Source organism: Pteropus medius, unplaced genomic scaffold (assembly GCF_902729225.1).
Source record: "Pteropus medius unplaced genomic scaffold, Ma_sr-lr_union100, whole genome shotgun sequence".
In the NCBI taxonomy this organism is placed as follows: Eukaryota; Metazoa; Chordata; class Mammalia; order Chiroptera; family Pteropodidae; genus Pteropus; species Pteropus medius.
This window is the reverse complement of record NW_024350927.1, coordinates 4401192-4424602: the sequence shown is the minus strand read 5'-3', so window position 1 is coordinate 4424602 and position 23411 is coordinate 4401192. Positions and strand designations below refer to the sequence as shown.

The window sequence follows — 23411 nt, the reverse complement described above, 5'->3', positions numbered from 1 at the left end:
TCCCCCCGTGAGTCTCTTCTGCTTCCCATAGCAGCTGGGACCCCAGGCCACAGAGGGGATGGGGCCGAAAGGGGAGAGTGACGGGGGTGGAAGGGACCATTAATTCATGAGTCAGAACTCAGGTGCTCAGTGGCAGTGGCCCTCGGGGCAGCCCCGTGATACCGTGTCCTTGTTGCGGGGAGCTGGCACCCTGGCTGTGTTTACGGGAACATCACAGTCATTCCAAAAGCAATGGAACCAATAAAGGAAGACAGTGGACTTAAGTGGCAGTTTTAAGGTAAAAGCACTTAGGAAATCTGACTTCTGTACGTGGCACAATTTGTTCTGGGTCTTTATCAAAGTATACGTGTGGGTTATGACATGGCTAGAGGCATGTGTTGATACCTTCTGGATTCTACCTTTCCACCTTCATATTATTCTGTGCTTATTTCTCAGAATCAGTATCGAAAGCTGGTTGTCTCTTCGGCATGATAGAGTACCAAGCCACATTAACGTCTTGAGACGCACTATGTGCTAAGCAGTGTCCTGGGCGCCTTCCCTTTTTAATGTTTTAATTTAAAAATTTTTTTAAATAAACTTAATTTTTTTAGAGCAGTTCTAGATTTACAGAAAACTTGAGAAGATAATAGAGTCCCCATACACCTTTTAGCTAGTTTCCTCTCTCATTAATTTCTAACATGAGTATGGTGGGTAATCTGTCACAATGAAAGAACTGATGTCGCATTACTATTAACTAAAGCCCATAGTCTATTCAGATTTAGTTTTCACCTAATGTCCCTTTTCCTGTTTCAGGATCCCACCCAGGACACCACATTACGCTTAGTCCTCAGCCTCCTCTGGGCTGTGATAGTTTCTGACCTTCCTTGTCTTTGACGACCTTAGCAGTTTTGAGGGGGGACTGCTCAGTTATGTTGTAGGGCAGACTTTTCTGTAAGTTTGAAATTGTTTCAAATTCTGTTGCAATTTGTCTGGTGCTTCTCTCCTGACCAGATTGGGTCACAGGTTTAAGGTGGCACAGGGTCATTTTCATCACCTCATATCAGAGGGACAGGATTTCAATGTGATTGATCACTGGGCTACTTTAGAGAGCTCATTTAATCTTTTTTTTTTAAAACTAATTTCTTTATCTTTTAGTTACAGTTGACATAGAATATTATATTAGTTTCAGGTGTACGATATAGTGATTAGACATTTATATAACTTATAAAGTGATTATCCCAATAAAACTAGTGCCCATCTGACACACCTAGTTATTACAGTATTATTGACTATAATATTTCTCATGGTATACTTGACAGACCCATGACTATTTTGTAACTACTAATTTATGTTTCTTAATCCTTTCCTGTGTTTCACTGATTTCCCCCAACCCCACCCATCTGGTAACCATCAAAATGTTCTTTATCTATGAATTTGTTTCTGTTTTGATTGTTTGTTTTGTTGTGTAGATTCCACAGGTAAGTGAAAACAAATGGCATTTGTCTTTCTGTGTCTGACTTAGTCTGCTCAGCACAATGGCCTCTAGGTCCATCCATGTTGTTGCAGACGGCACGCTTTCATTTTTTTTAATGGCCGAGTAACATTCTATTATATATATGTACCACCTCTAATTTATTCATTCATCTACAGACGGAAGCCCAAGTTGCCTCTATATGTCGACTATTGTAAATAATGCCGTGGCGAGCACACGCATGCGCGTGTCCCTTCGAAGCAGTGTTCTGGGTTTGTTCGAATAAATACCCAGAAATGAGAGCTCATTTAATCTTCACAAAAACCCTCCAAAGCTGGCACGTTTTCCAGATGAGGGGACTAAGGCCGGGAGAGGTGGAGTAATGTGCTGGGGTTTCATTGCCAACGCTCAGGATTGCTGGGCGGCCTCATCGGCCTCGTCGTTAGGCATCTGGCTTGTTGTCAGCTTTCTGGTGGTTATGAGTGCCCCTGCTGTGCTGGGTCTTGTTTTCGTTCCTTTATTTCCTGAGGGTGTGTCCCAGAAGAGGGATTACTGGGTCAAAAGGTTTTTATTGCCAGATGGCTCTTGAGAAAAATGGAACCAGTTCACAGGGCACACGCAGCTGTGTTCCTGTTTACCCATGTCCTCTCCAAGACTGAATTTTATCACCTTTAGTTATTTTCTCTCGTTATTTGTCACACTTCCCCTACCCATCCCACCATCCCGATGACTTGGCGGCAAATCACAGTTGCTGTTTGCAAAACTCGTCACTCTCAAAGGACGAAGATTCGGCTTCACTGACGTCATTTAAAAGAATGTGCCTCATACCGGAGAATATTTCCCAAAGTGATGGCTTAGGCAAGGGACAGTGGCTGGCCGGGGGAGTGAGCCATGGCCTCCCAAGGCGGCCACTCCACTGGGAGCAGCAGTTACCAGGTGGAATAAGCTCGGCCCATTTGTTAAGTCGAGAGTCAAGAACTGTGTCATTTTACACATGTACTTTTCATCATCGTCCTGGTCTATTTCCGCATTAAACGCGCACACTCCGTGTGCTGATGGGCATTTAAGAGGGACATGTCACAGCGTTTCCCACACTGGCCTGGTGACCACCCAGCTCGTCCGGTCTGCCCATCTTATTTGTGTTATCGTGGCTGTTTGGCTTCCAGCGAGTTTTCAGCTAGGATTCAGGGCTAGTGATTCTGTAGAACTACTGAAACCAGAGAGAATGTTCTGGAGGTCACTTAGCTGGCATGCTGGCATCTCCAACAGATTTCTCTGCTCAGGTGTGCACACCTAACCGTAAGGTATTTCCTGTCTCTGTAGGAGGATCATAAGAGGCTGCGCATCCCTGCGCTGGGAGTTGATTTGCTCCAGGAGAGGCCAGATGTCTGGGCACCATTGCCGGCTCTCTGAGCCATGGTTAAATGTACACATACACTTACTTGGCCATGACCTGGCACCCTACTTAATATGAGAGAAAAATTGGAACGGAGGGTGGGAGTTTGGGAGGAGGAAAGAGAGGTCGTGCCCTAAAGAGCATTGTGTCGACACCTCCTGAGCCCACTGAAGGGTCGGATTGCAGGGAGTGAGGTGGGGGACTGATGAGCAATTGTCCTTTGCTTTGAAGGTGGTCACATGGGCTCTTTCAGGCATAGTTAACAGAACACCGAACTCAGGCTGGCCTGAGCCGGAAGGGCTCCAGGGTTGCCTGGCTTCGGGAATGTCTGGCTGGGTGTTTGGAGCCGTGCTCAGGGCCCGTCATCCACTCTATCATCCCGTCTCGAGGTCGTCCATGTGTGTGATGGGATCTGAGGAGTTCTGGGGAGTTCTGGGGGACTACTTGGTAGTGGCAGTAGCCCCCGAACAACTTCTGAGCCAGCAGAAGCCGCCTTGGCTCCAGCTGGGGCGGGTGGCTCTCCTGAACCACTCTCCGTGTGGTGGTGGGGGGCAGGTGGGCTGGGGGGATCCAGTGTGCAGAGTGGCTTAGTGGCTGGAGGAGAGCTGGGGTTCCCCAGTTCCCTGTCACTGGACGAGGGAGCTCCTGTGACCCAGGCCTGGGGGATGGACACTGACCCTGAAACCTGAGCACTGCTCTCCAGACTAAGGGCCTAAGTACCAGCCACCACTGGGAGAAAGGGGGAGCATTTGCCCACTCGGGGTGGGGCAGGACCCCCGGTGAAATCATTGCTTTTTTCCTCTTTGCAGGTTCTAGGCCCCAGAGGAATCCCATAGTAAGTAGCCCCACCCGCCACCCCCAGCTTGGTGCCCCTAGAACTGACTCCTTCCCTAACATACCTGCTGGTTCTGAGACAGGGCTGGGGGGCGGGGCCGGCTCCCCCTGCAAGTTCAGACTGGGTCTGCCCTGTGCAGGCGGCTCTGAGCAGCGGGGCCTCAGCCAGGTTCTGGCCAAGGTCACAGTCCCACCCCCACAGCAGCCTCCGGCTCTTGGCTCATCCCGCCGGGGACTTCCAGAAGGGCCTCCCGGACCACGGATTTGGTCTGGGCCACTTCGAGTGCCAGGTGTGGTCGGGAGGAAGGCTGTATTTATTTCCCCTTTTCTCCTTTACTCTTCCATGAGTCGTGTCCTCACAGCTGAGGTGACAAATCAGGAGCTCAGCTTTTCAAAAACTTAACCATCATGCACCGAGGACTTACTAGGCACCTCGCTTTGTGCTTCTTTGAAGCCGTCCCAGGAGTCCTTACAACACACAGAGGTCAGTACAGAGGAACCAGAGGCGTAGGCAGAAAAGGTGGTTCCACAGCTGGAAAGTAGATTGACCAGGATTTGAGCCCAGGTTTGTGTGACTCCAAAGCCAGTGCTTTGAACAGTTACTGTGAACTGCCGCCTAGTGATGCCACCTTCATCTGCTCTTTATGAAGAGCTCACTTTGCCCAGGCTCTGGGCTGGCAGCTTTGCAAATGATCTTGCTGTTCCCAGGATCACCCAGGACGGGGCCTATACGCCAGGTTCTCACCAGGGCTTGTCCTCCCAGCTCTGTGCCCAGCCTCCCAGGGGCAGCTTGCGGAGTGGGAGCAGGGGCGCTGCCTTCCAGAGCTGAGGGAGGGGGCCCCCCCATGTGGCTGGGTCTCAGATGTATATGATTCACCCACCTTTTTTTTCACTTATCAATTCTCCCATTACTTTTTTTTAAAACTCAAACATTCATACATGGAGAAATCCTTTAATTTTTAAACATAATAGACCCACAATATGAGTTCAATTTCAAATTATGGGAGATCACATTCAAATGTGCTTCGGTCAGACAAGCTGCTGTTAAAATACCGAGAAATTTCAGGAAAAGGGCATCCATCGGTTTGTCATATCTTTTGGCTACGTGGGCCAACACATTAATAGTAAATTATTTAAAATGTATTTGGACTTCAAGTTAATATAAAAGAATATTGAGGAACATGTAGCTATATTTTAAGAATTACTCAAACTCGTTCCATTTTGAAGGCTGCAGGTAACTGTTGTACACGTGAACAGTTCACGAGACCATTTCTCTTCGCACTTCTTAAACCAACATTTTCTCTAAGACACAGCTATTTTTAGAATAAATTAGCGTAATTTTTAGAATACATTAGTGTAATGAGAAACGACTATCATCCAGGAGATCAAGGCTGGGCGGTTGGGGTGGCCTGGAGCTGACGTGTACAAGTGTGGATTCTGGAATGAGATACCAGGGTTCAAGTACTGGCCCAGACACTTCCTAACCCTGAGTAAGTCACTTGACTCCTTTGCGCCCCAGTTTCCTGATCTGTCAAATGGGGAGGGTGCTCATATTTGCCACCTCATAGGGTGGCTGTGAGGATTGACGTGTGTTGGGGGCCACGCACACAGTATGCTCTGTACGAGGTGGTCACGATCTTTATTATTCAGTCCAAGTTAAAAGCAGCATGACGTCCGGCACTCAGCACACAGGTGCATCGGCCTGTCGAGCCTGAGGAGCCTGGGGTAGAGGAGGGCAGCTTTAAAGCAGAGAGGGAGAGTCCCCGGGGCCGACAGTTCAGAGTCTTAGGGGAGGTCGGGGCACCTGGCATCAGTGCCCGTTTCTGTGCCCGCAGCAGCTGAAGGGGAGCGTATCGGTGACAGAGCCCTGCGCAGACGAGCTGAGGTTAATGAGCCCCCTGGCCGTGGCGACCTGCCCCGACGTGGGGACAACCTGCCTGGAAAGGCTGCAGCTGCTGGATGCCAGCCCAGCTAGCAGCCCCCCGTCCCTTGGGGACGTTCCTGAGCCCCGGGTCACCGCGGAGCATACCAATAACAGGATCGGTGAGTTGGCCTGTTTGGGGGTTCCCGGTGTGATCGGGTTTAAGAGGGCAGTGGGGAGATGGGTGCTGGGCCCTGGGCCCCCAACTGGAACCAGAGACTTTGGGTCCAGAAGGACCAGCCAGGAAGAGATGTGGATACCCCCATGGGCCGTGGTAAGTATGAGATGCTTTTTGTGAAAGCCTTAAACTGGACTTGGGTACACCACGCAGCTCGTGAAATAGCAGTAGTTGTAGCACTGGCTTCATAGGGCCAGGGTGACAGTTCGTGACGTGATCACCTGAAGCCGTCTTGGTGCGGTTTCTCCTACGTGGTGACTGCTCTTATTAAAGAGAAAAGTGAATGCCACCCCCAGCCCCCAGGGCAGGAGGAAAATACACAGTGACATAAGACCTGCCCCTTGCCTGATGCATTCCGGGCACTGTGCAAACGTCAGCCCTCACTGTCACACAACTGTCTGAGGATGGTGACTTCTTCCCCTTTTCACAATTGGGGAAACTGTGGCTCGGGAGTGAAATGCTGCTTCTGAGCACACAGCTAGGCAGAGCTGGGACTCGATCCCGCAGCTGCGAGACTCTGAAACCGCTGGCCTGTCCACACCACCACCACCTGGCCTCTGCGGGCACAGAGGCCAGCACTTCCCGAACAGTAGTCACTGTCCAACCCCAAACCTTCCGCCTCGGCCTCCCCCCGCCGAGTCCCCCTGCCTCCCACTTCTCTCTATCCTGGTATGACTGACTGGAATGTTTCTCCCAGACCACATCCCTGTCCATGTCACACCCTGCTTGAAACCCTCCGGGGGTCCCTTGAGATGAATTCCAGGATTCTTATTCCCACATTCAAGGCTGGGCATGGGCTGCCTTCTCCCCTAGACTCTCCTGCCTCCTGACCCCGTGTGTCCTCCCACTCGGTGGCAGTTCCCTGAAGTTACCAAGTCCTCTCTCACCTCTGAGCTTCTCTGTGGGAGCTGCTTCCTCACCTGGGACAGCCAGCTCCACCCCCTTGAATCTAGTTAAGTCCTGATGTCCTGAGTACCCTGCTTATTCGCCTCCTCCTCCAGGAAGACTTCCCAGCCCTTTCTACTCTCCTGTGTAGACTAGATGCACCGCAGACCCAGGGCCTCCCCACCCAGCATCCATCCTCAGCACTGAGCAGTGCGACTGTATCTGTGGCCTTCCCCTGACCCCTCACCTGTCTGTGAGCCCCCAGGGATAGGGCCTGGGTGAGCTCCATCTCTGTCCCCTCTGGTGAACCGTCACCGAGATAAGGCATTTGTGATTGTCCTACACATTTCTATGGCAAACAGAAATGTGTTTTGGTGGACAGAACTCTTTTGGGCAGAGTCTTTTGTATCCAACTGAAACTTTCGGAATTGTGGTTTTCACAAGTTTTATCTGAAAAGAATGTATATTGGGAAATACCACCAAAGGCATGTCCTTCGCATTTCCTAAGAAGCCCTAATTTGGATGCTTGCTTGAGGCCATGCTGACTGCAGTGCCTGGAAGTGCAGGGGGCGGGGCAGGCAGGTACTGGGTCCCCAGGACAGTGGGGGCTGGGGAGTGGGGAGAGCCGTGCTGGCCTGCAAGACTCGCAGGGGGAATAGTGGCGAGGGAAGGCCGTGGAGGTTCTCTCGGGACACTCAAGGGACAGTGAGCCCTCTGTCTTCCTGACACCACCCCAGAGGAGTACCACATCTTGTCCACTTCCCAAACTTTGGCCTGAGCTTCGTCACCTTCCCCCGGCACCAGGCAGGGCAGTTCCTTCCCCTGCCCCCCGAGCCCCCGCCCCCGCCACACACACCAGGACAGCGTCCTTGGATTTTGGAGCCCTGAGTGAAGCGGGAAGTCCAGCTTCTGGAAGACCCTCCCCTTCCCAACTCGGGGATAGGCGGCCCTGCGATAGGGGACAAAGCCAGGAATCAGGAGCCAGGGAGTGTGAAGGGGTGACAGCCGAGCCCCCCGCTTTGGCTGCTTCTGCCTGGATAAACCCACCCCACTTCCTTCATAACCCTGCTCTGTGTCTTTCTGTCTCTTTCTCTCTCCTCTTTTCTGGCCCTGCCTGGCTTCCTCTGTGTCCTCTCTTACCTCCTGGGGCAAGGGACCTGTGAGTCTTGATAAAGAGTACATGGCTGAGGCCTGGGACCCTGCTCTGTCTTTGAGGGTACAGGGGAGCCCGGCACACAGCTTGTCTTACTCTCTTGGCCTTCTTTCTAGTTCTTGCTGCTACTTGGAACACTTCTTTCTTTCCTGGGTGTTCAAACCAAAACAGAAAGGCCAGGGTTATGCAATGGGGTGGAGGACACAGGGGCCCCAATAATATTTTGGGGGTTCCTGAATCAGCGAGGTGTGACAGAGTCACCCAGAGAGGCAGGGATCCCTAGCCCCTCCCCACCCCAGCTCTCAGGTTCCCTCCTGAGCTTCCGCATTCAGCCTCCAGAGTCCACGTGCTGAGCAGCTGGGAGCCGGGACCCTGCCCCGAGCTCGAGGCCATCAGGAGCGGGGCTGCTTCACCTGGGTGACAGTCCAGGCTCCACACTAGCCAGCTCCTTAGGCAGCTCTCCTAACTCCCTTGAGTCTCTGATGTCCCATGGGGGACTCACACCTCTAACAGGCCGGGAAGGTCATTCATCCAGGTGATACACACTGGCAGTCTTACTCTGTGTGAGGCAGGCACAGCTGTGGGGCCTGCCTCACAGGTGGGAGATACACAATAAGCGTACACCCCGAAGTACTCGGCCCCGCGCAAAGCTGGCCGAGTCACGGGCTGCTGGTGATTGTTAACAGGTCTGCGGTTTCTGTAGGTGGTGACCAGCTGTCTGGGTTTGCTCAGACCGCAGAGCTTCCTGGGATGGGGGACTTCCACTGCTTCAAACCAGGAGCATCCCTGGAAACTGGGACAAGTCGGTGACCCCAGGTTTCTGTGTTAGGCTTGTGCAGGGGAGTAGAAAGGGCAGCCAGGTTAGGCAGGAGTTTCTTTTGGGACTTCTACTAATTACCTGGTGACCCTGGGCAGGTCATTTAACCACTCTGGCCTTCAGTGCTTTGTCCGTAAATGGGGATACTAACAGCCTGTTTCCACGGCAGAAGGGATGAGAGGATTCAGGGGCTAGAGTGTGGAAAGCGTCGGGAACAGCGTCCGGCACAGCCTGACCTCTACCAGAGTTTTCTGGCTGTTGCGGTCGGCGTTTGTTGCCTGCTTTCTCCCCACAACTTGCTTTCTGTCCCAACCCCGTTCCCTCTTCCCTGCCCCATCCCTGCAGAAGGGCCGGGAAAATCACAAGCGTCTCCTGTAAGTAGTAAGCGGGCCAGTTTTTAACTCCTCAGCACACAGTTCCCAGCTGATTTTCTCTCCTTCGAGCCTCAGGACACCTGTAAGTTTGGCAAGGCTTACTGTGCATCAGAGACGTTGTGTCATCTACCTGAGGCCACACAGCAGGAGTGGCGGAGCTGCCTCCTTGCTCCCATCCTCACCTCGCCCATCCTTTTGCTTTGCAGAGAAAATCTATATCATGAAGGCCGACACAGTGATTGTGGGGACCGTGAAGACGGAGGTGCCCGAGGGCCGGGGCCTGGCGGGGCCGGCAGAGCCTGAGCTCGAAGAGGACCTGGAAGTGGACCATGCGCCTCACTACCCGGAGCAGGAGACCGAACCGCCTCTGGGCAGTTGCGGGAGCGTCATGTTTTCGGTCGAGGAGGAGGGAAAGGAGGACCCCTTGCCCATGACTGCCTCTGAGAAATGAGGCCTGGCCTGGGCTGGGGCTGAGGGCTGCTGGGTGCTCCCTGGGAGGCCAGCGGGGCACTGGTAGCACCACGCTGGTGGCAGAGGCCCATCCGGCCTGAACTGAGTTTCCAGCATCTGGTGGTAGACCAGCCTGGCAATGCAGGAGGGCTTCTGGTGGTCTCTACCTGCATCCCCTCCCAGCTGCCTCCTAGCCCCAGCCCTAGGGGAGTGGGTCATATAGGGGCTGGATCTGAGTGACGATATTTGTTGGGGCAACAGACAGACGGCAGGGAGCGGACGCCCTGCTTTCTGTACGGCTGAGAAAATGCCCCAGAGCCCCAGGCGTCAGATACACTCACAGGGCCAGAGCCCACAGGAGGCAGAGGACACGAGGCCCGGACCCCACGCCTTCTCCCCTCGCCCTGGGCCTCAGGAGTGACACCCACTGGGCCTTGCTGACAACGCCAGCAATCACCAGATGCTATAAATGTGCCCCCTGCCATGACACTGAGCAAGTACTTGTGGTTTCTCCTGAGTTGAAAGGGAAGTAGAGGGACGGGGTGTTGTTGGCTGGCCCCATCTCGGCCACAAATGCTGTGTTGCGCTCTGTGCCCTATGCCTAGCCTGGCCTCCAGCCCTGTTTGGGCTGAGTGGAACTTCCTGGTGCCACCCGACTTCCTTGTTCTGTAGCCCCCACAGTGGGCCTAGGATCAACTCACTCATGTCAGAACGTCCCTACCAGTCACCTCAGCAGGAGGCATCAGGACCCAGATATCTGCGGACCCTCAGCAGCTGCAGTGCCCCACCCCGAGACCCTGCCCACCCCGCTGCCATCTGGAGCAGGGCCTGTTCTGCTTCGCCCAGGGGCTGCTTCCGCACCCAGAGGAGGGGGACCGTGGGCCCTTCCCAGGTCCTTGCCTACTCGGTGGGTGCCACCCTCTCCGTCTCTTCCCCAGATCTGCCACACACAAGGTCCCTATAGTACCAGGTCCTACCCTCTGGCTGCAGCTGCTCAGCACCCTGATTGGGATGTGATGTCAAAAGCCACATTCTGCCTTATTCTGGACTGCCCTTGTCTGCTGGCCTGCTGTCCCCAGGGCTTTTGGACAAACAAGTGGCCTTGGAAAGGGAGGGCTGGGCAGATGGCAAGTCTGTGGCAGCCTGGGGCATTGAGCCTCAGGTCACCTCGACACCCCTGGAATTACCCTCTGGAAGCCAGGCCCAACGCTCCTGTTTACTCACCAGCCTTCTTGTCTCTGGAGGAAGTTGGGGCTGGGCCGGGAATCACGAGGGTGGTTTCTGAAACCACTCAGATGTTTTGGGGAAAGTTGGAGTGGCTGAGACACTGCGAGAGGCGGTTACACCAAAACCTGAAGAAATTTACATGGGACGGACATTTGCCAAAGTGCCTTGTGCAAGGACAGTGTGGGCAGCTCTGTGCCCCTGAGCCGCCTCCGCGTGGTACCTGAGGATGCCACACACCCAGTGGGCGGGGGCTCAGGCTGTCCTGAGGTGAGGATTGTAGACGTGTTTAGTGAAATAATACACTCCCTGGCCCCAGGGCCTTTCATAAAACTTTTTTCCTTCCGGCTTTGTTGAAACATAATAGACAATTAGTTGCTCGTATTGACATTGTACAATTCAATGAGTTTTTTTTTCCAATTGTAGTTGGCATTCAGTAATATACCAGTTTCGGTCATGCCGCATAGGGATAAGAGATCCACAACTCGCGAAGTGATCACCCCACTAAATCCAATGCCCCTCTTCCCCCTTACGTATTTACTACAACATTATTAACCATCTGCCCCATGCTACACGCTACATCTCCATGTCTACTCTGCGACTGTCCATTTGCACCTCTTAATCCTTTTGCCTCTCTTTTGCTGTCCCCCCGCAACTGCCCTCCCGTCTAGTAGCCCTCAAAATAGTCTGTGTATCTGAGTTTATTTCCCCTTTTATTGTTGTTTTTAGAATCCACATGTACGTGAAATCATGCGACCTTCATCTTTCTCTATCCGACCCATTTCATTCAGCGCAAGACCCTTTCCTTTTAGTCTGTGTGTGCCTTTTAATCTGAAGTGAGTCTCTTGTAGGCAGCATATGTAGGGGTCTTGTTTCTTATTCATTCATTCACTCTATCTTTTGGTGGGAGCACTTAATTCTTTTCCCTTTGAGGTACTTGTTGATAGGAATGTAGTTATCACCATTCTTTATTCCTGTTTTTGATACATATTTTTTCTTCTTAAAGAAGTTCCTCCAACATTTCCTGTAATATTGGCTTGGTGTTGATAAATTTCTTTAGCTTATTTTTGTCTGAGAAGCTCTATCTATCTTTCGATTCTAAATGATAGCTTTGTTGGAGAAAGTATTCTTGGTTGTAGATCCTGGGTTTCATCACATCAGATATTTTGTGCCAAGCCCTTCTGTCCTGCATAGTTTCTTTTGAGAAATCAGCTGCCAGTCTTACAGGTGCTCCCTTGTAAGTAACTAACTGCTTTTATCTTGCTGCTTTTAAGATTCTCTCTTTGTAGTTAACCTTTGGCATTTTAATTATGATGTGTCTTGGTGTGGGCCTCTTTGGGTTCATCTTTCTTGGGACTCTCTGAGCTTCCTGGGCTTGTATGTCTATTTCTTTCACCAGGTGAGGGAAGTTTTCCATCATTATTTCTTCAAATGATCTTCAACGTCTTGTTTTCCTTCAGGTACCCCTATGACACGGATATTTTTACATTTAATAGTGTCCCATAGCCTCCTTAAATTATTATTATAGTCTTGTCTTTTTTTTCTTGCCATTCTGATTGAGCGTCCTTGGCTTCCCCATCCTCTGTCTCGGTGGTTTGATCCTCTTCTTTATCCACTCTGTTTATTCCATCTACTATAATTTTCAGCTCAGATAATGTGTTCTTTATTTCTGACTGGTTCTTTTTTATAATTTCCATTTCCATTGTTATGTTTTTATCTCTCTGTTACAGTTCTCACTGAATTCATCTACACTTCCCCTAAGTTCATTGAGCATCTTTATAATTAGTGTTTTGAACTTTGCATCTATTAGATTCCTTGACTCCATTATTCCTGGATCTCTGTTCTTTCATGTGATTCCTGCTTGTCTTCCTATTTTGGCTGCCTTTCTGTGTCTGTTTCTATGCAGTAAGCAAAGTTCCTAAGTCTCCGTTCTTATTAGTGCGGCTTTGTGTGGTAGGTGTCCAGTGGCACAATCCCGAGAGGGGTTTAGCTGCAGGCCGAGTCCCAGCCTGTGCCACCTGGTAAGATTCAGCAAGCAATCCACAGATGCTGTGCTTATAGTTGCCTCGAGAGGCCACACCAGAAACCGAGGCCAGCTGCCAGCAGTGTGAGTCTTGGTGCTGCTCAACAAGGAGCACCTGACTCCCCGAGGACACATCTGGATGTGGCTTGGGTGTGAGTTGGGGGAGGCAGAGTTTCGGGGAATCCTTTGGGCAGAGTAACCTCTGTTACCCAGTCTGATGCTCGTCTCCGCTGTGGTGGCACTGAGTCCGCACACTGGGAGGGGCGAGGGCTCAGCAGAGGAACAATGGATGCCGCTGGCACTTCTGTCCAGGAGAGAGCCTCGCCTCCGGCCCTCACTCTGACAACTCAGTGTCCCCCTGTAAGTCCCTGGTGCCCCCTGAGCAGCTGACCCGGTGCTGGTGCTCAGAGCGAGCAGGTTGGTCACTGAGGAAGTCCGCTTGTGGACATGGCCCCTTTATGAGGTGTCTGCAGCTGCCGCTGCCGTAGCCTCTGTCCCACTCAGCCTCTGGGGACCGGGCGGCCTTGCGTCTTTGCCCCCTCCTACCTCCTACTGTTGCAGGCGGATTGATTACTTCTCTCCGTAGTCACGGGGCTTCTGTTTGTCTAGATCCCAGGTGACTGTGCTGTTTGCTCTGTGTTTCTGTCATACCTTTGAAACTTTTGATCCTTTAAAAATTCATAAGGTCCCTTAAAAACGATCGTAGAGCTATGGAAACACTCACTGAGACTGAGAATATTGGAGAAGCTCCGAGAACAGTGGTTCACCCTCTTCATCCCTCTGCACCAGCCTCTGGGGACAGGGAGCCCACCGCCTGCTGGGGCAGCCCCTCCATGGCTGCTGGTTCTTCTTTATCCCTCCTCCATGTAACTCCCACTCCCTGGTTCGAGGCCTGCCTTTGAGGATACTCAGAATAAAGCTGCTCTACACGAAGCTCCCTTTGAGAATTTGCAGAAAGGGACCCTGGGCATTTCCAGGGCCTGCCCCTCTCAGAGCTGAGCGGAGCAGCCCCACAGCATGGCGCAAGGGGTTACAAAAGCAGTGTGAGTGCCCCAGCCCGGAGGGGCAGGGAGAGGACCGAGGGGTTAATATGAGCTTGGGGCTTCATGCCTGAGCTGGGAGGGGCCCAGGCTGTCCCCCTGGTCACAACTCACGGACAATTTGGGGCCTGCTCCCCACCACAGGCAGCCAGCCTGGGGCCCCTCTGACTGTGGCTGCCCTGTAGGGTGATGGAAGGAGACCTGGGGTCATGGTCGGACCTTACCTACCCCACCCCCAGGACTCCAGGCCCCGCCCAGACCTCACAGTTGAACCGTCTGTCCGAGGGCCAGGCTTACCACTAGCCCTGCCTACCAGCGATGAGGGCCCTTCTTAACTTCTGGCTATTCTGACATCCAGGTGAGCAGACGAACAAGGTTCCTAGCAATGCAGGGCGGAAGTTCCCAGGCTGTATGGGACCTCACACACATTCACCCTCTTCCTGAACAACTGAAGTCAGGGAATGACAGTGAGTGACAAGTGGCCTGCAGCAGCTATTGCATTGAAAGAAAGCCTGCTGTTTGCCAGGCAGTCTTGCGGGCAGGAAACTCGGTAGGTTCTTAGCATCTCCGAGGCCAGGGCTCACCCCTTAAACAGAGCAAATCGCCGAATCTCCAGAGCATTTCTCTCCTTTTCCCACCCTTCCCGGGATGGCGTCTCGGTCATTTCTGTCCCACAGTCACCAGGAACTGCTTTGTTGGGCTGAATAGGAACGACAACTGTGCAGAGACAGACATGTAACAGTTGGGGAAGTGTTGGGGAGGGGGCGGCTCCCGCACCCTCCCGCAGGCCCCTTGCCCCGGGCCAGCAGCCCATGCTGGGCGCATACCGTGACACTCTGCTGGGCTGAACCAGAGGAGCAGGTTTTCAGCGGGATTGAGTGAGGTACAGGGCAGAGAGGACTGCCTGCCACTCTGAGGCAGGGACACGGTGGGTGGGGATGGGCTCTGGGTCACACTCGGATTCGAATCCCAGTTCTGCCACTTACCAGCTGGGTGATCTTGGTTATGTGCTTTGATCTCCCTAATGCTGTTTCCTGGTCTGTGAAATGGGGTTATCAGTCTCTATCTGACAGAGTCATGGGGTTCCCTTAGATGCCACTTGACGCGTGGCTTATATTTGCCACAGGGCAGTTTCTGTCCTCTGTTCAGCCCGGAAACCACTTGCCAAGAGTGAGCCCTTTCTAAGCCTGCAGATTTCAGCCCCATCTGACTTACAAACGGGTGACCTTCAAAAGGGCATTGGGCTTAGAACACTTGTCTCCCAGAAAAACATTACAATTGGCGGTTGGTTCCAGGGCTGGCCCCCCAAAGCCTGCGTTAGTTCTCATAAGGTCAACCAAGGCTTTCGGGCTCCCCTGGGACCTGGCCTCCTTTGGGGCCAAATCGCTGTGAGAACTCCACAGTGGGTTCTGTTGCTTTGTAGAGGGACTCAGAGAACCCTTGAAATCACAGTCATAGGACTGGTTGTTTATTAGTCAGATGTCTGTAACTCTGGGCATTTGTGAATTGCCTGCAGGTCCCTCTTGCTCATGGTTCTACTACATTCCAGGCGGCACTGCATTGCTGCTCAAGATCTTTCCTGAGTGGCCTCCTTCCCTTCTTCCTTCTCCTCTCCCCTCCCTCCCCTCCCTTCCATCCCTCTTACACATGTGATGAGCCAGGCCCAGGTCTAGCTGCAGAGGAGGCACTGTCCTCTGTCCAGTGAGTGGGACCTATGATGGTCCATAACTGAATCTGTGAACAGGTCATTCCAGAAGAGACTGTGCTATGTTCCATGAGAAGCCTCAGTCAGGGGTCCGGGCACAGTGTCTGGAGTGCAGGGTCAACTCCAGCCAGGTGGTCCAGGAAGGCTACTCTAAGGAGGTGCCCTTTGAGCGCCACTTGAGTGACGTGACAAAGGAGCAAGGTAGGGACCTGGGGGCAGAGCGCTCCCGGAAGTCGAGAACCACACCTGCAAAGGCCCTGAGGTGGGAATGCACCTGGCCTTGGGATTCAAAAAGCACACCTGCCAGAAGCCGAGTGAGCAGGGCAGAGAGAAGGCGGCGGGGAGCGGGCAGGCCAGCGGCCCATCCTGGAGGGCCTGCTGGGCTGTTGTAAGGTACTCGGATTTTATTGGAAGAACGTTAGGCTCCATTTTTCTGTTTTCCTCCCATTAGAACAATAAACATCCTGGCATTGTCTCAGCAATGTGTGCGAAAGGCCAAACCAGGGGCAGCAATGGTGGTTTTAACCTACTTCAGAGAGAAGCCAGGGAGAGAGGCAGCAATTACGGGTGTCAGGAAGCAGTTGGATGTGTTTTCTCAGAAAGGGCAGAGCTAAGGCTACATTCCTGGTTGACATTGCAGTTTGGGGTCCAGGTCGATGTCACTGCGGGAGGCTGGGAGTCAGGCAGTCTAGGTTCCTCTTTCTTTGGGTGCCTTCCAGGAGAGTAAAAACCAAACCAAAAAATCCTGGGGAGGCTGGAGGTCCCTGTGTGTTTCGGTATGGGGCGTGGATTATCTTAACATCATGGCCTGCACTTCCTCCTGAGTCCTCCAGCATTGGCCTCTGTCCCATTTCATTACCATGGCTTTTGATGTAGGGGAAGGAATGGGCGCCATCAAGGTTCAACCTCCAGCTCAAATGGTTCCTAGCTACCTGACCTCAGGCAAAGCCTTTAATGGCTTTCCTCATCTGCAAAATGAATAGATGTGATAATTACATTGCAAAGTGGTTGTGAGGCTCAGGGTGTCCTGGGGAAAGCGAGTGGCCTAGTGCCAGGCATGTTCTCTGTTCAGTAAATAATAGTCACTATGAACAGCATTTTAAGAACTTTTTCGAGTTTGCCCAACATCCTACATTCTTTTTGCGCTTGGGCTTCAAAATTACAACTGAAAGGCAGACAGACCGAACATCAGCACTCCCTTTTACAAATCAAGGTCCAGAGAGGCCAAGCAACTGACCCACCGTCACACAGCCAGGAAGTGCCAGAGCTGGGGTTCAACTCCCCCTAGTCTGAGATTCTAAATGCTCCTTCTGCCCACGCAGCCAGGCCGTGTTTATAACTCAGTTACGGTCGGGCACTATGCCTTCTAGACACGTTTCCTTTCACCCTCAAGTCGCCACAGCGGGGAGGTAGGAAGGAGGTTGATTTTATTCCTCCTTTTATGGGGAGGCAGAGACAGTTGCAGGAGGCTGGGTAACCTGCCTGAGCTCAAGCAGGAGCCCAGGTGTGCCTTTCTGACTCCTCTGACACAGAGCTAACCCAGCCCCAGCCTCACTCCTTGAAGGTGGTCTGATTCTGAGGTCAGAGAGACTCAGGCCTGAGAGGACAGCCAGTACAGGGAACCTCTGCTGGAATGCTCCCCGACAATCGAATCACCTCCAACAGTCTCAGTAACTCCTTGTATCCTGCTCTCTGACCCATCCCAGGATCCAAGGGAGACAGGTCAAGAACAAGCCTCCACATTTAACAGATGGGAAAACTGAGCCCCAGAGTGGTAAAGCAGTTTGCTTAAGGTCCCAGCTTGGTAAGTTTGGTTCCTTGCTGTGTGTATCGGGACTGGGATGGGGGCTCGCAATCCAGTCTAAGTGAATAGTTGAGATGACTTGCTGATTTTCAATCTTCCTTATTATTATTTTTTAATTTGGCGTTAAGGTAAACATAACCATGGTAAGAGCTTTGGGTTCTTACTTATAAGGCAACTTTGCAAGAGCCAAAGTGTCTCCCACGATCAGACAGATAGGAACAGACAGGAAGCTGGGCTTCTGCAGCCCCCTGGCCAGGTGGCCTTTGCAGTCACCCAGGACCCCCACTAAGAAGGGCCTGAGCCTGGTTTAATGCTCTGCTGTTGCTGTCTGGAAAATTATTAATCCATTTTGAACAAGGGACTTCACGTTTTTCTTTTTCATTGGGTTCCACAAATTATGGAGCTGATCCTGCATAAGGGGCAGGGAAATTGTCCGTTAGGGACTTAGCTTACTGCCAAAGCACTTTACACACGCTGCCGCTTCACCTCGCAGGGTCTGTCGTTATAAATGAGCGCGCTGACTCTCATCGTCCAAAAGCGCTGGATGGCTAGTAACTGACCTTAACGGTACCGGTTACTCTTGCTACGGCCTAAACCACCTCAAAACTCAGTGGCTTAAAACAATACCGGTTGTCCGTTTTGCTCGCCGACCTGCAGTTTGGCCTGGGCTTGGTGGGAGAAGCTCACCTCTGCTCTCACAGAGCCAGCTGGCACCGGGGCTGAACCTCTGAGATGGCTGGCAAGTTGGTGCCGGCGGCGGGCGTCTGTCCATGGGCCTCTCGTGGAGTGGCTTGGGCCACCTCACAGCCTGGTGGCTGGATTCCTAGAGCAAACAATCCAGGGCAGGAAGTAGACACTGCCAGGTTCTTGAAATCTGGGCCCAGAAACGGGCGTGGCATCACTTTTGCCACATTCTCTTGTTCCAGCAGTGGGTCACAGAGCCTGGATTTAGAGAGGTGGGGCAGTAGACCCCACCCCTCAATAGGAGTTTAGTTAAGGACTTGTGAGCTCTTACCGGGTGTCAGGCACTGTGCTAAACACTTCCCACGCTGGCTCATTTTGTTCTCCCAGTCATTTGACTGTGACTGCTCCAGAGTCACCTCAAGGAAGTGAAATAACCTATCCAGGGCCACCTGGCTGGAATCCAAATCCCAGTTCGTCTACCTGCAGACCATGAGCTCTGGCCCACGGGGCCGACTTGTGGGGTCAGGGACGCGTGCAGTCAACGTGGCAGGCTTGAGTGCATCACATCCATCTGATCTGAGAACATTTGAGGCTTTAGAGATGATCAGCTCCAGTGGCCTAGTTTTCCAGGTGGGGAAACTGAGGCTCCAAGAGGTCTTGTCGGGCCTCCCCTAAGAAGGGGGGCAGGGTCCGGCACCTTCCAGGGCAGGCTGGGGCCCCACCGGGGGCTGTACAGAACCTGGTCAGGAAGCCACAGACAGCTGTGGGCAGATTATGCAAGAACAGGCTGTCACAGGGACGTTGTTTTTCACTGTGATTACCCTTCACTCAGGAAATACCCACAGCCTTGGCAGGTGTCGAGGGAAGGTGCCTCACCTCGGGCAGGAGACCCCTGCGAACACTGGGGCAGTCTCAAGATGGGTTGGGGTCCCCTGGGCCAGGCTCATTCATTGAAAGTCCCCTGAGAGCCACTCTTTGCCCGTCTGAGCTGGGTTCTGACAAAGAGATGTAAGAAGTTCCTTCTCGGCCACCCAGGAAGTCACACATTAGGTAGACCAACAGAAAGAACTCTTAATTACTGAGGCTTTTTGTGTTACCTCATTTAAACCTCACGGTGCCCTAGGAAGTGGTTGCTGTTGTTAGCCCTATGTTATCGGTGAGGAAACTGAGGCACAAAGTAGTTAAATGACTCGCCCAGGGTCACACAGCAGCTAAGAGGTGCAGCCAGCATTCGAACCCAGGCCATCTGGCTGGAATCTGACTTCCTGGTCGCTTGGCCATGTTCTGTTGTGGCTCAGGTTGGGGTCACCACCGTGCTGTGGCACCAGCCCTGTGTTTTGGTTCCTGCAGAATACTGTGCAGGTGTTCACAGGCTCAGCAAACCACCAAGACCCAGCTCCCACCAGGCCACATCTTCACAGAACCCTGAATATTTCCCCAGTACCTACAGGCCAAAGTCTGCCCACCGGCCCTCCCAGGCACAACCTGCTACCTCCCATGCTCCCGTATCCAAACCCAACTGCGAAACCCAACTGTGTCTCCTTCGTCTCCCTCACCCCCAACCCCCGCCTGTTACTAAGTGCAGTGCGAACATCCCCACCGTGAAATCCCTGCTCAGCACCCCAAATCTCAAACCTCCGTCTTCAACTTTCTCCCCTTGCTCAAGAAAGCCTGCCAGGGCTGTCTAGGACCAGGACCTCTGTGTCTCCCGAGTTCCCATCGACTGTAGTTGGAGGCCCAGTTCCAGAAACCTCGAAAAAAATAGCTCTGCATGTAAAGATGAATTTGTTCATTCATTCAGCCACTCGGTCACTCAAAACAGATCTGTACAGAGTGCCTACTATGTGTCAAGGACTTTTCTGGGAACACAGTGGGGCGGGGTGGGGAGATGGGCCCGGAGTCAGGTCATGGCTGAGGGTGCAACCATTGCTGTGACTGAGGTAAGCGTTTGGCTCCCTGCGTGGCATCTAGCCCAGATGATGGGCCTCCACTGTAGAATGGATTGAATACGAGTACCTATCCCAAAGAGAGGTAGCGAGGCTTAAGTTCATTCCTTAATTTGCTAGATACACATGTCTCAAACTCAAACCGTATGTGCTGCTGGGTGCTGAGGCCACAGCCTGCCCGTGTGGCGAGGGACGGCAGGAATACGAGATGACCTCAGCCAGCGGCAACTACCGTGAAGAAAGACAAAGACGGCGGTGGCGTGTAGGGCCCTCCGTGGGGTCAGGTGTGCAGCCAGAGCTGGGGGATCGGGTACGAGCCGCGCAAAGGTCTAGCAGGATGGAGAAATTTGGGGCATGCCGGGGAAGTGAGCAGTGGTGACTGGGGTGTCAAAAATGAGAGTGTTTGTGAGTCTGGAGTGGAGGTTGCCTCACTCCCGTGTCCGCATCTCTAGGAAGAAAGGGGTGAGATGATGGAGGCAGTTTCGAGAAGGAAATTAGTCTACAGGAGCTGGGAGGGGGCCTGGGAGGGCCGGGCAGGGCGGTGGGAGGTTGCAACAGCCTCAGGGGGTTTGGGGAACTGCAGGGGAATTGGGGCCTTTGACTGTGAAGGGGAACAGAGAGTCTGAGAACTTCGGGAACTTCACAGGGAACCTTCCCCTGAACCTTGGGGGACTCAAGGCTCCTTTCTGTGGGGGTTGGGGTGGGACACCATGCACGGCTACATTTATGAAGCACCTACCACGTGCCAGGTGCTGTGGCCTCCCAGACTCTGATCCTTACAGCACCGCTGCAAAGGGGACTTATTTCTTCCCATTCTGTGGAGGAAATGGAAGCTCAGGGATGTGAAGTGATTTGTCCAAGGTCAAGGTCACATGCTGGTAAATGGCCTGACCTGGGACTCGAACCCAGGTCTAGGTGGTAGCAAAGCTAATCTTTCTTGGTGGAATTGAAATTCCACCATTTATTTCTAGGAGCTCAGGGTCTCTGGGATCCTTGTTTGGGCTCATGGCTGGGGCAGGGTCTCAATGACCTGTGGGTGAAGAGGCAGGAGAGCTCTGCCTGGCACACAGCAGGTACACGGTAAGTATGTGTGGCTTCTCAGGACAGGCCTGGGGGTGGGGCTGGGGAGAGGGCTCTGGTTTCCTGAGAGTGAGCTCCTGTAGACACACTTTACCTGGGGGATGAACTAGAGGTGGCCAAGTCACGGTCACGTACTTCAAGAAGCTCCCATGCTCCTCAGCCACAGTCCCTCTGTCCCTCCTGCAAGTTCCCTGTTTTGTGCTTCTGCAGGAGTGTGCCCACACCCCTGTGAGTCATTCCTGTCCAGCCCTTTCTAGCTCTGGCCAGTAGACGTGTGCTGGTAAACATCTGAATGAGTGAAGATTAGGAAATGGTATGGGGGGAAATGACTTTCTTTTTCCTTCTTGTGAATTGGGGACAAGACAAGCTGCTGGGGAAGTGAGGTCAGTGACTGACATTCTGTGCTCCTAACTGATGAGCGGGAGCTGGGGCTCATGTGCTGCATTTTGTAAAGGGAGGGCTGGGTATCTGCAATGAGCCCAGAGCCACCGCACATCCAGCCGGGCAGGAAACTGCACCCCCCACCCCCACCCCCAGGCCCTGTCACTCTCTCCTCGTTCCCCGGCTGCTCCTGCTCTGAGCCAAGGTCTTGCTGAGGACAAAGCGTGTGTGCTGGTTCATGCTGCAGTAGGCCATGGGCCGGTGGGCCCCAGGGCCGAGGCAGCAAGCTGACATGGCTTGGAGAAAATGGGGTGTATGGGGGGGTGTGCCGATGTGCATGAGGGATGTGTGACTCCCAGACCTCGCAGCCTTATGCGGCCCCTCCCTCTCAGAGTACAGATGGGGAACCTGAAGCTTGGAGAGGGGAGAGCCGTGCCCGAGGTCACACAGAGAATCACTAAATATCAGGACTAGAACCCAGGTTGCTGGTGCTTTAAAAATTTAAGGAAAAACCAAAATCCTTTATAAATAGATTGCTAACGGTAGCTTTCAAGGGGGAAAAAAGCTAATGAAAACAGGAAAAAGCATAGGGAAAATAATAAAAATTATGCATGATCTCATCACCCATTATAACTACTCAATCATTTTGGTTTCTTTCTTTTCTTCTAAATGATACTTTACAGTGATTTATTAATAAAATCTCCCCACTTTGGTTATCATTGGTAGGGGTGTTAGTTCGTCACCATTCTCACACTGTTAAAATCGTTTCTGTCCTACAATCACGAATTGTTAGAAACCCATGCCTTGGGCGATCCGCATGACCCTCCCCTCCACGGAGCCCCCCACCCCTCCCGGGGAACCTCTGGATAACTCCTGTTTTTAGCTCTTGTTCTTTTATTTTACGTACAAGACCTTCCCGACATCTGGATTAGGGAATCGCCTTGCGTACTTCCGATTTTAAATTATGCACGTAATTCCACAGCGTCGAGAATCACTGATCCAGACCACAGGATTTAAGGGTTCTGGGGGTGTTCCCCAGGAGTGAGCCAGCTTAGCACGGAGCAGATCTTCCCCATCCCCTTCAGCAGAAGCAGCCATTCTTGGATCTGTTTTACAAACAAGGTTTCCATCCTCACGGTCATCATCACTGAGGGCTCATCATGTGCCCGGTGCTTTTCATGTATCATTGGGTTTACTCTTCACAACAACCTTGGAAGGTAGGCATAGTTATGACTGCCATTCTACAGATCAAGAAACTGAGGCTCAGAGAGATGTAGTGATTTGTCCAAGGTCACATGGCCAATGAGTGGGAGAGTTGGGATCCAGGCTCAAACAATCTAAGAAAACTAAAAGAAATCTAAGTTATCTCTCCATTTAAGATTTCATGTAAACAAAAGTTTTACGGCCAAAAAAGTCTTTTAAAAACTTTTGGCTTAGCTTATTCTAGTGCTTTTTGTCCAATGCTGGACCTCCTGTAGAGAGGGTGGGAGCCCCCTCTGGGCTGGAAAGATCCTGGAGGGCTTTCAGGAGGTGGCATTGGAGCAAAGCCATGAAGACTAGCCCAGTTTCAGAAGCAGGAGGGTGTCACATCTCAATGAGAGCTTATTTATGCCCAAATTGCCTGGGGATCGAGGTGGGAGCCCTCCAGGGGGCTACTTTGGAGGAAGCTTTTGCAGAAGGTGAGGTGAAGACAGGTTTAGGAAAGCTGTTTTCTCTAGGAAAGGTGAAAGAAGATGTGACAGGTGTGGCCTCTGCCTCCTGGCTGTGCTTGTCCGAAGAACTGGGGCCACTGACTCCGAGTCGGCGTGGGCTACTGGAGATGGGGTGAGAGGGCCTGGTCATTCCATCTCTCCCTGAGGGCCAGCTCTGGAGAAAGCCTTGTGTTGAGGGCACATGTGGAACCCCAAGTTCTCCATCTACGAAGTGGAACCTCCTTAGAATGAATGGTATAACTTAACATGCGAGGTCATTGTCTTGGGGCCTGGTGAATCCTTCACAAAACAGACTGTTCAGATTTTAATAAGATTTGCTATAGAGAGATTTGTTTTGTGTTCTGTGTCCACACT

The 23411-nt window shown here is 52.4% G+C and overlaps 1 protein-coding gene across 2 annotated transcripts in view; it reads left to right on the top strand.

Annotated features, from left to right (window-relative positions):
• TNFRSF8 (TNF receptor superfamily member 8) overlaps positions 1–11072 on the top strand; it is a 38854-nt gene extending 27782 nt beyond the window's left edge. Inside the window, exons 11-13 of one of the 2 annotated variants that reach the window (XM_039842189.1) lie at positions 3656–3681; positions 5516–5723; positions 9215–11072. In XM_039842189.1, the coding sequence (XP_039698123.1) occupies positions 3656–3681; positions 5516–5723; positions 9215–9459 (479 nt within the window). In that variant the 3' untranslated portion in view covers positions 9460–11072. The remainder of the gene's footprint in view (positions 1–3655; positions 3682–5515; positions 5724–9214) is intronic. The other variant, XM_039842188.1, reaches the window with a different exon arrangement.
• Positions 11073–23411: the final 12339 nt, after the last annotated feature.